At 32.9% G+C, this 17,044-nt stretch overlaps 1 protein-coding gene across 1 annotated transcript; it reads left to right on the top strand.

The window, feature by feature from the left end:
* Positions 1-3,407: 3,407 nt before the first annotated feature.
* Positions 3,408-16,888, top strand: LOC6564406 (tyrosine kinase receptor Cad96Ca). The gene is made up of 10 exons (XM_001990774.2): positions 3,408-3,564; positions 7,512-7,774; positions 8,796-9,617; positions 10,540-10,783; positions 11,200-11,288; positions 14,002-14,141; positions 15,054-15,159; positions 15,759-15,898; positions 16,270-16,411; positions 16,502-16,888. The coding sequence occupies exons 1-10, from the start codon at positions 3,438-3,440 to the stop codon at positions 16,724-16,726; spliced, it is 2,298 nt and encodes a 765-aa protein (XP_001990810.1). The 5' UTR covers positions 3,408-3,437; the 3' UTR covers positions 16,727-16,888.
* The last annotated feature ends 156 nt before the right edge of the window (positions 16,889-17,044 follow it).

Below are 17,044 nucleotides of genomic sequence, written 5' to 3'. Positions count from 1 at the left end.
TTAAATTACTTTTCAATCAAATTTATGCAATATTTTAAAAAATAAAAACAAATTAAAATCTATTAAAACATAACTATTTTTTGGTTAAGTTTTATGGTAATTGTAACACCGATTGGACAGTTTTATGAATATTTTTTGTACTTTGTCAATTCTTAGAAGAGTAAACAATAAATATCTTGCTTCCATACTATTCTTTTATATTTAGCGCCTAGTTTAGATTCGATATTTCTCATACGGTCACACTTGTTTTTCATTATATTGTCGATATATTTTGGATCAGGCACTATATATAAGCCATATATGTTTATCTTAGGTCTGAGGGTAGAAGCAAAATGTATAAATAGTGCATAAAAAGCCAAAAGCTTCGTCGATTTCAAACTTGATCGGATTTAGCGGCGAACATAAATTAAGAGATAAATAAGAAGCACATCACATTTTTGAAATTAGTTTTAAGCTGTTTTATAGTCTTATATTACTATTTTTCCCAACACGTTGAAGTAGGCTAGATTTGAGTATTTTTTAAATATGTAATTTTGGAACTCACCTGAAATCAAAACAAATAATTATGGAAAGCTTTTCAGTGCAACAACCCTTTCGGATTTTGATCGTGCAAGCGATATATATATTTGCTAAAATATCGATTAGTAACAAAAAACCAGGGCTGAGTGGACACACCGATGAACGATAGCTATGTGTGGAACAAGTTTGAATTTACAAATAATTTGAAAGTATTTATTACATTATTTACAAATTTCGAATTGTGTTTTTATTAGAAGCATGCAAGGTATTTTATGCAGTTTTATTATATCTACCAATTTTATCAATAAGATTTGTGAGATTTTATACATACATTTATATAATCTGAACTTTAATTAAAATTTTTGTAGTGTATATATATGATAAGTAAAATATTACTAAATAAAAGATTCAAGTTTTTTCGTTTTAAATATAAACAAAAGATTACAAATCGATTGATAAGAATTTAATTATTTTATATAATTAAATCTAAACGTTTAAAATATGACAAAGCGTGCTAAATGAAATCTATTAACTCATTATAGCATTTTGGAACATATTACACTTAATATAAATTCGGTAATGTAGAGGGTTCATGAGCTATAAAGGAGTAAGTGGGTGGCACATAATATAATGCATAGGAACTGATGGGCTTTGGTCAATTTCAAAATCATATTCAAATAAACCGGCTTTGCGATACAAACAAACAGTGTGACCACTATCGATATTGTTATTGAAGCAAGTAAGGGCCCTCGGTTTTGCTTTTACGATCCACATCTTTTTCATTAAACTGAATTATTAAGTTATCAAAACAGCTTGGTATGCCAGTTTCATCATATCAAATATGAAAGTTAATAATATTTTAGCAAAATATGAGAAGTTTCTTTTTTCGCGGAAGAACTAAATTCTTGTATAATTGTTTCTATGTGAGCTATATAATATAGTAGTCTGTTCCGGTCGGTTTTATCCTCCTGCAATAAGAAAAATTCTGTCGCTTATTGTGCTGTTTAAAATCTCAAAAGTTAAAGCAGTTTATTTATTATTTCATTGAGGCCATTTATACAACGATTTTTTGTCAATAAGTTTCTGGGATGTGGTAAAACGTTGAAATAAAATGTGTGAAAAATTATGTAAGCAAATGAATTAAGAAATTTCAGTGGAGTTTCAGAAACCAAAGTTTGTCTTGCGTTCCACAAAGAGTTAATTAAAGAGCAAGACTCGGTGAGAGAGAGAGAGAGAAGGAGGAAAAGAGAAGCATTTAAAGTTTGTTGTCTGTGGCATTTAAACAAGTTTTTCGATTTTTTTTCCGCTCTTGGGATTAGTGCACAGCTTGAGAGACCGATCATGAATCAGTAGTCTGTACACCGTGCTGGAATACGGATCGTATCACATCGCGCGTATTTTGTATTCTGATCGAAACGCAAATTGTGAAAGTTTTTATAGGTATCAGCGAATTATATATTTGTGTTTAAAACATACAGATGCGAAAAGTAATAAGTACAAAGGTACAAGCGTGCACAGCAAAAAAATATATATGTATATATATCCAATTGTACAGAAAAGTACAGCAAATATTGATTAATAGTTTAAAGTGTGAACCTTATTTCAACTTGCGAAATATTTGTGAAAGAAAATATCGAAGCGAAGAGCTAAACTCGGAAATCTCGTATTAAATTTATACGGATCTGAAAATTGTATATATGCAAGTGTGTGTGTGTGTTTGTGACGTCATCTTAAAGAGCTAATGCTACAGCTAAAATGAATATAATGAATGTAAAAGTATTTGCTGTCCATACAAAAGAATAACTGTTTGGCACTTTGCATGTGGCTCCCTTTTGGGAAATACGCGTTATTTCCATTCCCTTGGACTACCACCACCACTACTACCAACCACATTTTGGTTGTTATTTTGGTTAACTCATTGGGTATGTCCAGCGATTGCGCCATGCACCCGTATATGAGAAGAAGAGAAATCGCTTACCCTCTTCGTGCTCGCCACATACCATCGCAAGCTTTGTTTTCTTATAACCTGTTTTACGTGCGTACTCGCAACATGACTAGCACATATCAACATATATATATATAAATATATATATATATATATATAAAGGCCAACAGGATCTGGTTGTAAGCTGATAAACTGGTCTAGGTCTCTCACATCAGACATGATCAATTTAATAAATTGCGTGCACGCTTGTGTTGGAAGGCTTTTCTTATGTTTAAAAGAATCTGCCAAAAGTCAATATCTTCTTATCAGTACACTAAAAAAAAACGCCCTAAATTTGAGAAATTCGCCAAATATTTTTTTGCGCCAAGGATAACTCATCTAATTATTCAAAACACCATGGTTTTTCTTTTTTTAATTGCATTTTTTTTTTTTTAATTTTAAAATATATGTGTAGTTTTCAGTCTGTTTTTTTTTTAATATGTGTAGAATAATTAACTTTAAATGATTCTTGTTGCTTATATTAATAAACGTTAGTATTTTAAGATATCCCAAACATTTTTGATAGCTTTTAAATTCATATAATTTAATTTGGAAAAAAAACTCTGACTCTAAATCAAATAATTAATTACTTGAATTTACAGAATTTTTGTTTTTTGCATTTCTACTTTTTATAAATGAAATTCTTAATAATAAAAAAATTTCTACCATATTTTTGGGATACTCGATTTAGGACAAACACCTGTTAAATGAGATTTTTTTTTCTGTTAGAAATTATTTCTAGAAACTTTATAGTTTTCAAGTCGATTTTCTATAATTCTGGGCGAGTTTTTTCTGAGTGTATCATTTTTTTTAAGCAAACAAATCGCTCTTGGATTGAGCAGGAATTGTGCTTCAAAAGTGTGTGTTACATTTTGAACAACGCTTTGTGTCCTTTGTGTTATAGGTTTGCCGCTCTGGCGGTTGATATTACACAATGAAGTATCCCTTTGAGCGGCATTTCATTTGCAAGCACAACATGTCCGGAACTTCGAAGCGGTTCAGCATTCACATTGCCATTTTGGTGGTTATCGTGACCATTAATTTGCTCTTCACACATGAAGGTAAGTTTTATTATTGATTACTGCCTCTAATAGGTATGGTTATTTAAGTTTAGCCAAGCACTCTCAACTAGTCCATTCTTACTGTTTGTTTTGTGTTAAATTAGTTAATTATCCAAATGATCTGAAAAAATGGAACTAAACTTAAACGAATTTCGATTTCACTTCTGAATTTCAGTCGTTTAATTTCGGTTAACGGTTAACGTTTCCGCTTCCAATTTGATTTCCTGATTGCACACAACCCCAAAGGATAGTTAGAAAATAACGGCCTTGGCGTTATGTTAATAGTTCTACTTTGGCTTCTGTCAATCACCGACCCTGATAGAAGCGACATAGTTGTGGAATGCCACTGAACTTACACCTGCCTCACTCGTACTTCTGCAGAAAGTTCAAGTTGTGGCCACAGTCGTCTCCGAATTGAACTGACAAGTAGTCACGGTCAAGGTAATAAATATTCACTATGGTTTCACCCACTGGCATTTGGCATTTGGCACTTGGTGTGGGCTTTCAAGATTACAATCTATTGTTGGACGCACCAGTTGCGCATTTGTCATTTGAGTATTGAATATTACTCGTAATATTTTCGTTGCCAATAAACTTGCTAAAGTAAATCGTTGACACGGATTTTTGCCATATATGCAGATAATGTGGTTTTCAGGTATCCCATTTTATTGAATCATCTTTAAAACGTCTGTATCACACATGACCCAAAACAATTTTTACAGCTTAAATTAATTAAGAGTATGAATATAAATTAAAAATAACAGAACAAGTATGCTCAACAAGTATTCACTATGATAAAAAAATATATTTAAAATAAACGGTTTTTTCCAAAAAAGAAAATTGAATCATATCATGAAATGTATTCAGGTATGCGAATTTATTGAATCATCTTTAAAACATTCACCTCGCTGCCACCAAATGACCCACATTTTTTAAAGCTTAGAATAATTAAGATATGAGAATAAATTATAAAAACAAAAGAAGCATGCACATCAAGTATTCACCACGATAAACATATATTTACAAAAATACGGAATGCATTTATCTTTATTAATTCATAATACCTTTGTTTTGGTCTGATTGAGTTATTTCTGGGTCATCTTTATTAATTCATAATAACTTTTTTGATCTGATTGAGTTATTTCTTGGTTTTCCCTAATCTATGCAGTAAATGTTTCACAAGACCACCAGAGATCTTAAAAATATTCAATTTTTCTGCATATTATTTCTACATTATTTCTATGTCAACTTATATTAGTCGATATTAAAAAAGTAAATGAATTAATTCTAATGCTGATATGAGAAAATGTAATCAAAATGGAATTTTGTATACTTTGATACCGAAGCCGGAATAATTTCAATTAGATTTATGCAATTTCCGCCAAGCTTGATGTCCAACTTTATTCTATGCCCTTGAAGCTGGCGACTTAACACTTGGAATATATACAACGAGTAGTATAATCGAAATCGCTTACTGCGAAATTGTACGAAAACAATAACAAAGTAGCCGAATTTATTGAATATGAGAGCATGGCGAAAGCAATAAAATCCGAACAATATTCGTCTATTGGGGAATGACCAACTAGGAGATAGTCTATATACAGCTGTTAAGTATATTAAATTAATTAAAACAGCTTATAATTTGATTCGCAAATCTTCAAACCTTACTATTTAATTTTAATTTAAAATTTACATTTGTGTAACTGCCGCTGCTATTATTTGTTATTAATGAAAGCTACTTAACGCTCTCTCAGAAAAGCAGCGCATAAATTTATTCACGATTCATTTAAAATCTCCGGCATTCGAGAAATGATCGCCAATAACAACATTTTCCTCCCACTCAAACACCCGATGTTCGATCACGCCCGAACAAGTACTCGTGATTATTTGTGACGCAATAGTTTTTTGCAGCAACAGGGAGGATCATTTGTCCAGAGGCTTAAAGCGATCGATGAATGAGATTAGATATGTATGTATGTATGTGTTTATGTATGTGCATGCGTGTGTTCACGTGCTTGGTTAATTAACATAGAGCAGACTGGCACATACATATTATATCTACGCATTAAAAACAATTTTTTAGGCTCGACGACTTGATTTCCTTCCATAACAATCAGATCATATTATTTAAATATGAAAATTTCTGCTATGATGCTTTTAATCGTTCCATTTTTTCGATCATTTCCATCGAAGCGCAGCGAATAATCATTCGGATTTGAGTAAGCCCTGTCAATTACAGAATCAGTGATTTTTGTATTGATAGATTTCACTTTTATATTGTTTTATACAAATTACTGAAAATATTCGCTCGCTCTGCTATGGGTTTTGCTCAGTATGAAACTACGTTTCCATAAAAACTTTTGTGTTTCTTATCCCATCTTAAGAAATATATTGGCAAGATATATTTATACTACATTCTAATGCTGTATCGATTTTGATCGATAAATGGCAATCGGGAGAAGTTATTGATATATTAAAAATTTTAAATCACTGTGCTTGCGGATTTAATCAAACAAAAAATAAATTAAATTAAATTTCAGCAGTCCTTTTGTGAAAAAGGAACATTAATGATTTATGAGCTACAGTTCGATTGTCTGGCAAGTGATTGGCACAAGCCAACTTAACGAAAAAATGTCGTCGGCGTTAAAAATATCATAAGCAATATTCATTTGTATGCAAATGTACGTTCTGGTCTTAACAATATTTACAAATGAGATGTCTAGATCCACTCGACTTATATGTGTGCCGTAGTTATGCAAACATAAAATTCCAAAATTGGGAAACAATTATATAAAATTATTATTTATAATTGATACGCACGCAAATCAAATCCGTACCAGGGCTAGCTTTATTTTAGCATATCGTAGAAATTGATATTATTGCAGATTAATGTAAATATTTGCATGTGTACATATATTTTAAGAACTGAGCTTCTTGCTGACTTACAACGAACTAACGACTTTCTCTACATCAATATTTTCCAAAATTCAAATTCAATTAAAATTCAACTTTCATAACAATCGGGAATTAGTGTTTATTGTTTTTAAGAAAGTCGAAATGATATTATAAGTATAAAATGTACTTTATTCACATACACATTTTTAGCCTTGTAAAGGGTATTATAGTTGAGTCATGATTACGAAATCTGATCTTGATAAGAATATATATTCGAAAAACTCAAAGTGCGCACAGTGGAATGTGCAACGCAAATCAAAATGCAATTTTTCAAATTAATTCTTTGTTCTAGGTATAGTTTTCCACTATGTCAATTTCAGAGGACCAAAATTTTATTCGCATCTGCTTCTCTAAGTAATTATTTGTCGACGATCAAGTGAATCGCGTTTTACTTTTGATTGCTTTCATGCCCACAACAAAGGCCAGTTTACAAACCAAAAGCCAGTTTACAAAACCATTGCAACCCTTATTGCAGTTCTCTTATATTTTTCACATTTTAATTTGCTTATGTAATATTAATATATATAAATAACTATAAATATTAATATACAAAATCATTTTTATATTATATTGTTTTGTACGCAAATGTAATCCAGCCAATTTTATGATTTCGAAATATTTTGTAAACAAATCACTGCCGAAAGTGAGAGTGTTTTCTTAATTTAACACGAACTGTGACCTTTTGGTAACTTTTTAGGTAATTCTTTGAATATCAGCAAACTTTTTTGTTCCTAGGTTCCACGAGCTAAATATATGGCAATTTCATGAGCGAAATTTAGTTCTCTAATTCTCTATTCAATTGTCATACTATCCCTTTCGCTCTTTGGTTAGGTACCACAATAAAGCTTTTGAGTGGTGACAAAACTTGTTCTGAAAAGAGTATTTTTTTTTATAAATTATAAAAGAAAATTAATAAATAATTTTTCGCAGATGTTTTGAAAATCGATTTTCTCATTATTATTTATTTATAATTTATTTCCAATTATTTACAGCTATTGCACAGGAGCAGAATGCGCCGCCAATTTTATATGTTCGAGAGCGAAATTGGCGAATTTCGGAAGCCGAAGTTGTTGGCCAAATCATTGACCGAGTGCATGCCGAAGACGCCGACGGCGATAGTCTGGTATTCGGCATTGAACCACGATTCCTCGCTCCCGGCTCAAGTCAACAGCAGGCAAACACACCGAACAAAATACCCTTTCGCATCGATGCCGATACGGGTGTTGTCTACCTCAACGAAAGTTTAGCGGGCCGCGTAAGTAGAACCCATTGAATTCATAAAATGCATCAGCTTAAGCTTTTCTACATGTATGCAATCAGCTCAGTTAATGGTTTATTATTGCTTGCACTGATAACTCTGGTTCCTATGCCAAAACTTGAAAGTACACACAGAAAAAAAGCATCATGCACTCTAGAAAATCGCCATGACACAATATAGCACACACAGTATTACGAAGACATACAAGAATTCAAAATCGAATGGGTATGGCAAAATTAGAAATATTGAAATAGTTATAGACGTTGGGACTTTTTGAAAAAAAAAATATCTAGAGAATAATTTAACATACGAATAGAATCTTGATCATTAAAATCTGAGAGCTAATTCAAAAGTCTCTCAAATAATGTTTTAATGGTATTCTGAAACTCCAGGATGTTGTGGGTGTGTTCTCCGTCGTGCTCCGCATATCATTGGAAAGATATTTTTATAACTGTCGGGCTTATAAGTAATGACACGAAGTAGATAATACATAGAGGCTTCAAATCGACTAATAACCTGCTGCATGATTTTTTTGTGATCGTGGGTCCTATTCCGCTTCGGGTCGGGAAAGCAGCGACCCGAAGACAGCGCGTCGAAAAATGTTTGACCTCGTGTGTCGAGCAGCGATCGAAGGTCATTATTACACTTGCCTTCGCTGCGATAACTTCTCTGTTATAATAGAGATCTAGTCCCCTTGGGTTTGCGTGCATGGGTGCATGGGTGCAAGTAGCTACGGACTCTTTCTAGTAGGTCCTGAAGGGTTATGAATGTGTGCCAAAGTAGCAGCAACCCTCTATTCTTTCCTTCTCGTATTGTCTGCTTAGTGGTAATAGTTAAATGCCGAACAAATTTTTGTAATTTATAAAAATTCATAAATTAAACAGAATGTTTGCGATCACAAAGTTTAAAATCAGAAATTGTACTGCTAACAAATATTTCAAGCAACTATCTGCAGCAAACTTTATCACATGCGTATCTTAATTAGTAAATTTATATATATTCACTTTTTCTCTTGCAGGCTGGTGAAAATTTTCTAATTTACATAACCGTCACGGATGGACGCTACATTGCAAAAAACGAAGTCTTTATTAACATACTTGGAGAGCGCGAAAGCAATGGATTCCATGGTTTTGGATCCCGTTCACCGCCCTCAATATCGAATGTGGTGCAGAATATTTCACAGTATTTACCCTCATTTGATCAGCTGCCCGGAGTGCAGTCCATAAGAAATGGCCTGCCAAATCGAAGGCCGAGCATCAATTTGCCACCAGGTTTCCCGGCAAACGTATTACCCGCATATAATAATTTCTATCCACCCATATCGACACCGCCTGTGAAGCAGGCAGAAGAAGACAATACAATAGATGTTAAGCCGACTCAAACGCCTAAACAGCCTCAGACCACGAGGAGTACCACTCTAACCAAACTGACCCCCGTTGGTAGTCATGGATCAAGCGGACAGGGACAGGGACAGGGAGTGTCTCAGTCAGAGAAACCAACAGAGACCGACACAGAATCCAAGGATGAAAAGGGCGGCAACGTGAACACCATAACGCTATTCACCATCAAGTCTACCTCGATTCCATTTATTATTATAATTTGTGGCATATCCGCATTTGTTGCCGCCATTTTTGGCTATCTTTGTCGCCGTCGCCTATGCGCCATCAGCAAAACGCTGAAAAAGGCCACCGAGAAGGAAGAGCTGGCCAAAAAATCGAATGCAAGCAACACACTCACTGATGACAGTCGCAACTCGATGGTCCTGCAACAGTGGCAAGGACCGGTCGCCTTCGCCAACCGATACGTGCCCTGGGAGCGTGAGCAACAGCTCGCCATAACGGTAACGAACGGAAATTTAAAATTTATCATAATCATAATAATAATCTCACTTCTGCATACCTTTAAACAAAATGGTAAATCATCATTAGAGCATTTTATTAGGTCTTATAAAGTTTAAGATATTTAGGTGTGCTGCAATTTACGCAAAAATTCCATTTTAAAATATGTTATTCAATACATATAAAATGAAAAAATTGGAAAAGTTTGTGCTTTCGCAAATTGAACATCCGTTTTGAAAATGGCTTAGAAACAATTTTACGTTTTCGCAAATCATATCAATAAATTTCCCATAGATATTGAAACGAGATCCGAATTTTTAAATACCGCATTCGAATATATTTTCATAACAGGTCGTAGGAATATGTCGCTTTAGCTGCATATCTACATATCAACCAACCTCTTACAAAAGGCGAAACACATAAAATAAAAATATAAATATAATGGTAAGAATGCTCTAGTCAAACTTTAAAAATTATAGGACTTTTTTGTGGTTAAAATTGCCAATCAGCGCTATCAGGTAGTCGACAGTCTAACATAATTCAATCAGGGTTGCAACAGGACTTTTATAAATATATATGTAAAAAATGCATATTCATGATCAGCATCAAAAACCCCTTCCAATCTAGCTACCTCCGTCTGTTTGCATGTTTGCTTACAGAATATAGGAATATTGAATCCAATATTAATTCCAAGTTCACAGCTGTTCATATAATAATCAAATCGCAGAATTGTTGGGAGCTAAGTCGCAATATATTAAAACAATTTGCATTTTTATTTTCCGAACAATGGATGACAATAATATATTTGAATACTGACAACGTCGCCGATATTTTTGATACCGCTCCTCTATACTGACAATATGGAAATCAACCCTTCTCCTCTAACTACAATGGGAAATGAACTGAACAATTCCTACATCGCAGTCAAGCCAGCTATCAACAAATCCCGCAAATAGCGTTGATGCTTCTATGTCTCCCTCCGATGTCGGTCAAAGTAGCCCGAGTGCTGGGTTATCCACAGGTCGTGCCGCTTTGGCAGAAGGTGGCCTTGGCACCGATCCCAAGGAAGATCAATGGGAATTTCCCAGACATCGATTAAAGTTCTTTAACATACTGGGAGAAGGGGCCTTTGGACAAGTTTGGCGTTGCGAAGCCTCCGACATGGATGGTAAGCTATTGAATATTTGTCACTTTTAAGTTAATTATGCGTTTTATAATTAATAAACCGAATAACTTACTATTAGAGAAGTAAAATCAATTAAAAGTTACTGGATATATATATAATACATGAACTATATTTTTCATTCAAGATGACTTGCTATGTTAATAGAGAAGTCTCATTTACATAACATGTCGGAAGCGGCCAGTTAGCCTTGATATAAACAATCGAAAAATTATTTAAAAAAATATATATTTTGCATAATAATACTTCAAACAAGCTGGATTAAATTTTGACTTAAACTGCTCACAGCTCCAATATAACAACCAAAATCTAATTAAATATAATTATAATCAAACTATTTATTTGTTTTTAATATATTTCACGAACAGCTGATTTATTTACTTTTATTTTTGAACTTGCAGATTCTGGAGCGGTTACAACTGTTGCTGTAAAAACACTAAAGGAGAGCGCTGGAGAAGTTGAAAAGAAGGACCTGCTTTCCGAACTGGAGGTAAGATATATGTTTGTTTAATTACTTTGACAACTTAATGTAGACATAAGAGTCATTTCTCCTACAAAAAAATCAGCTAAAATTAATCTGTAATTTAAATTATCAGTGTAGGTTATTACTAATTTATTATATCGATGGATTAGTAAAGATTTTAATTAAATGAAGACAGCAATCAGCAAAAATAATGATTATCCTCTAGACGGTCATCGATAATCAAGACAAGCGGTGAAAAAAAAGAAAGAAAAGAAAACTGCAGTTGCCAGTTTTTCTCCGCCCTAATATACATACATACAAAATGAAAACTTATTTGCACGAGAATATGCAAAATACATAAACATAAACAGAGAACATACTAGTGACATGACATGTGTCACGTTTCGAAAGAGACATAATCGACCCCATTACGTCTATGATTAGCATCAATAATATTGGTTCGACATTTCCGTCTGACTGTTTTCTGTTTCTATGCAAACAAGTCTCTCAGCTTATGTGTTATTTATTCAATTTGAAAATCTACGGCTGGATTCCGGCCTGCCAGGAAGTCGCTGTACTCTCGAATTGTCAATAAAAGTGGAACGCATCCTATCAAGTAATACATTATTTAATCGTAGATTATATGAACGCACCAGCATTTAAAGAAATGCAATTTAGACCGGAATTAGGAACGATATAATCGGAGACCGTTGTCTGTCGCAGACATTATGATTTTGACTCAAGTTATCGCATAATTACTCGAATGTATGAATCAGCGAAAACGACACAACACAGTTGCCTTTTTTTTATAATAAAAACGAGTCCTCGCCCTCTGACGCCTCGGCACAAACTGATTCCTGTTGCTGCGTACAATCATGAGTCCCCCACAATATGTTCTCAATTGTAATTGTGACTCTCTGTTTTCTGACAACAGACTTGCGCACTGCAACACTTTGGAGTCCTACTCAGCTGTTCGCAGGACTCATTGATTAGACCTGGTAATGACCCGGATAGCTCAAAAGGCTGCCTGGTGAATGGTACCAATCTTAAGTAGTCTTTGTTAAGAGACTAAAATGTGCGTGCTTTATTTGAAAGTCTTATTTTTCATCAATGGTAAAATACCCTATTCTTTTTATTTCACAATAGAAAATTACATGCTGCGATACACAAATTTATGCCGAAAATACGACAGTCAAATCACATGTAAAATCGGTTACTAAATCCAAATGAAATAAGTTAGTAGGTTACCGACTGCCTAATACTCTGACATCAGAGTACAACCAGATAAAGACAGATGAAAAAAATAAAGTACAAGGTTGTTGGATACAAGTGTAACTATGCAAAATATGTTTTATATATTTTGTGATATCTTACAAAAATCTTATATAAAAGTAGTTATTTTCACAGAAATCGAAAAATAGTTCGAAAATAGTTGTTTTAACTGGAAAGATTGTATTTCTGAATCAAACCTTGGTATTCCGCTGAAAAACTTATTGAACCGCGATATTTTCAATAAATGTGCAGATAATTTTGAAATAGCAAAACTACAAAATAAATGGTTTTTTCGTAATATTTCGGATGGGTTTCAAGTAGTCCATCAGATTTTGTAAAGCTCTTATAATTACATTTGGCAAAGAATTTAAGGCTATATATTATTTTTTAATAATGCAATAAGATTGAACGCATATAAACAATATGTAATAAATGCACTGATACCAATGCCTTTAATGTGTTTTGTTATCTGTAAAAAAAATTAAAATATATTTCGAGGAGCTGTTTTAGATTGCCTAGAAATGGGAATGCCATACGAGAATTCTCGTCGGGTGACAGGGTATATTGTCGATAGGATCCTGGGTATGCTATCGATAGGTTCGATGGGTATCGAATATATTTACATTTTAAGGCTGTATTAGCGGCACTAGATACTATCTGAACTTCTTGAGTAGCAGAAGGAAATACCCAAACTTTATTCATACGGACGGAGAGCAATTGCAATGCAATACATAGCTTAAAATAATATTCAGCAAAAAGTCTCGGGGGAGCAATTAATAAAATCATAATTTGCAAAATTAAATCAATACTTTGTGTCAGATAGACACATTAACAGACACCTGCAATATTTTAACGCCTCCAGTTGATGACAATTAGAAAAGGTCGCGAACTGACATGAATAAGTCTAAATTGTCCACGCTGTTGCTGTTTCAGATGTCTTGCAGATACCTTTTTGCCAATTCGAAGCTTCTATGTTTATATTCTTATTGGCTACAAATTATATTTAGCTCAACTTAGCTGAACTTAACTTATGTATTTATTCCTATTAGACATACTAGCAACTTTATCTTGATTACGCTGTGCAGAAGCCAGTGTGTGTCATTTGTAAATATTACAATGCGATAACTTTAGTAAACTTATCCTACTCCACAGGCTCTCTTTTTTATTATCTCCCTCACTCTTTTCTTTCTGTTTCATTCACAACGTTTTTTACTATTAAGTTAAAAGCGTTTTTAGATTTTAGGTCTGATTGGATGTGTTCTAGTTTTCCCTAATTCCTTGCAATGAATGCTGAACCATTTGATTTTATTTGTTATTTTTTTTTATATATTAATTTTTAATTTAATTATTCACTTTTAATTTTATTGTTTTAAAACCGTTTCAATAAATAAAGCACTTTTTATTCTCCTTAATATAAATAAATAAAAACAAGTTGGCGATTCATATTCTGACATATTTGCTGTTTCAGGTGATGAAGACGCTGGAGCCCCATGTAAATGTTGTACGCTTGTTGGGGTGCTGCACAGATAAGGATCCAACTTTCGTTATACTCGAATACGTGACTCGTGGAAAGCTGCAAACTTATTTAAGAAACTCTCGAGCAGAAAGGTAAACAGTCGTTGATCTATTCATGTTCACTAATCGCTAAATAGATAATTCTATAAATTCCTTAGATTTTCAGATTTCAATATTCATAAATATAATCTACATCGTTGTCCTTGGTTTTTTTTCTACAAAATAAGTTATCATATTTTGGTTAAGTTTGGTGTTCATATTATGTCAGTGTTTAGAATTATTTCTTTTTATAAATATCTCAACAAAATTTGCTTATTAAGTTTTAAAATGGTTTTATGTTTTAACAGACCATATAAAGATAATACGAAAGCGAAAAGCCGTTGACTGATTGACGGTTCTGTCGGCCTTTTCCTCATATCTATATATATACAGATATATGTATTAAATATAAATATATATTTTGTTCTAATTTTTCTAAAACTAAAACTAAAAAAAAAGTTCAATTTTTTATTTTTATTTATTTTTGTAGATTAAAAACACTCCACATTTTTTGAAAAAGGTTTTAAATTAAATTAAATTTTTAATTAAAGTTAAATTAAATTTAAAGCAAGGGCTCCTTAATGAATTAAAATCGTAAAGTGAAATCGATGGTCATCAATACGTAAAATCGTCCAAAATGCATGGCATAGATTGAGGAAATCCAGAAAAAAATAAATCAGGCCTACAACTTATGGGTGTTAGTAGCTTATTAATAAGGAAAGTAAATGGATTATAAGGCAGATAAAAAGATAGAGAGTAAGGAAAAGAATATAGGAAGGTCTTTGAACCTGTAGAGTAAAATAAACAGGCTAGGAAATGTCGCAAAAATTAAGTTTCTTATTTATACCCCAAATAAAACAATTTAATCTTTAATCCGTGTATTTCATTTGTGCTCTTTTTATTATTGTACTCCTTAATTCGGCAATGTATTTGATTAATGACATTTTCTTACCTTCAATATTGCAGGCATTATGGAAACACACACGGAAAATCAAATTTACTGACTTCAGGAGACTTAACATCATTTATGTATCAAGTTGCCAAGGGAATGGATTATCTAACCTCTCGCGGGGTGAGTAACACTGGATAATTACTTTATAATTATTATAGGTTCAAGATATTTGATTTTTATTTTTATTTAGGAGCCTCTAGATTTGTAGACTCTGATATCTACGAGTTTGTTTAAATATATAAGCAAAATATTTCGAATTTTATTCAATTTTTGTTTAATACCGGAATTTACAAAAGTCGTATTTATTAAACAAAATTAACGTCAAACTAAAACCCTTATTTTGTACGCGTTTTTCATACACAGTTTTAAACTAGGAACGAAATATTATGATTCTTTTAATTAATGGCCTGTCGCTTAAGACAATACTCATTCAGTGGTCTTTTACTCAATTTATGACGACTGCCGCAAGTTCACCTCTAAAAACTTGATGTAAAAAATAACAGATTCAGAATATTGAAAAAAAAAGCTATTTCTGAAAAAAAAATAAGGAAAGCATAAGGGAACAATGAACAATAAATATGTTTTAAGGCGAGCGAATGAACAATGTAAATTTAATATAAATCAACTGATCCAATCTTAGTTCTTACTAGCGTCAATTTTGATATACATATAGATTTTTAGAACTTTGTAAATATTGCGAAACGCATTTTCCATTTCAGATAATTCACCGTGACCTTGCTGCCCGTAATATTCTAATAACCGAGGATCACACATGCAAAGTGGCTGACTTCGGTTTCGCGAGAGATATCATTACATCCAAGATCTACGAGCGCAAGAGCGAGGGAAAACTGCCAATAAGGTAATGTAATTCAAACAGTATCAAATATAATCAGAATGCATTTGACTAGAATGCTTATAAATGTTATGCCCAGGCTGCAGTACCTTGTTAGTTTCAGCCAAAAATAAATAGTTATACAAAAAAATGTTTAGGCACAAAACCACAAATGATACCTCATCAGGCTATTTTATTCCCCTCCTAATGTGCAATTTGGGGCCATCTTAAATAAAGTCTTAATATGATGTAATAATTAAATGTATATGTAAACAGATACTCTTCCATCTGCAAGGGTAGGTAATATTTGCTTTAGTTGTTATTTACTAACTTTTCCAACACCTTATAGTATATGTTAATACTAATATAATACATGTTTATATTTCGTGTCTATTTAGATGGATGGCTACAGAATCACTTTACGACAACATATTCTCGGTCAAGTCAGATATCTGGAGTTTTGGCATACTGATGTGGGAAATTGTGACACTTGGCTCCACGCCGTACCCGGGCATATCGGCCGCTGATGTTATGCGCAAGGTTAGAATCCAATTTCAATCAGTGACCCAATTTATAAATTCATTTAATACATTTAACTTTTAATTAATTAATTTTTGCTCTCGTTTATAGGTGAGGGACGGCTACCGTCTGGAGAAACCCGAACATTGTCGAAGAGAGCTGTACAACATTATGTACTACTGCTGGTCGCAGGATGTCAATGAGCGACCAACATTCGCAGAGATTATAAAGATGTTGGATAAATTACTTCATACTGAGATGGACTATATCGAATTGGAGCGTTTCCCCGACCACAACTATTATAATATTGTGAATCTCAGCGGAGAAAAATTATAGGACCCAATTGGATATTTTCAATCCACGGAGGATCTGTGCACTGCCACAAAGAGCTTTATTACAAATAAATTTAAGAGAGCAAATAGTATTTACTACCATATTCAATGAAATTGTTAAAGTTTTCAAAAATACATAACATAATAATATATTTATTTATATATATATTCTCTATTCTTTTGATTTTCTATTAAGACTGATGGACCGAAAAATGTCACAAAAATGGAGCCTTTGCTCGAGCTAGTAAAAAATGATATAACGAAGTTGTGAAAATTGACATAAGGAAAGAATTTCAGACCCCATATATTATTGATCGGAATC

The sequence above is a fragment of the Drosophila grimshawi genome, unplaced genomic scaffold (assembly GCF_018153295.1).
Source record: "Drosophila grimshawi isolate 15287-2541.00 unplaced genomic scaffold, ASM1815329v1 contig_59, whole genome shotgun sequence".
In the NCBI taxonomy this organism is placed as follows: Eukaryota; Metazoa; Arthropoda; class Insecta; order Diptera; family Drosophilidae; genus Drosophila; species Drosophila grimshawi.
Note: the sequence above shows the minus strand (reverse complement) of the source record. Positions and strands in the feature narration are given on the sequence as shown.

What these genes read in the sequence shown, in the direction of transcription:
- LOC6564406 (XM_001990774.2), top strand. Translation starts at nt 3,438, where the DNA reads ATGAAGTATCCCTTTGAGCGGCATTTCATTTGCAAGCACAACATGTCC. An exon ending in ACCTGCTTTCCGAACTGGAG is followed by an intron (nt 11,289 to 14,001) that starts GTAAGATATATG and finishes TTGCTGTTTCAG; the next exon opens with GTGATGAAGACGCTGGAGCC. An exon ending in AGAAACTCTCGAGCAGAAAG is followed by an intron (nt 14,142 to 15,053) that starts GTAAACAGTCGT and finishes TCAATATTGCAG; the next exon opens with GCATTATGGAAACACACACG.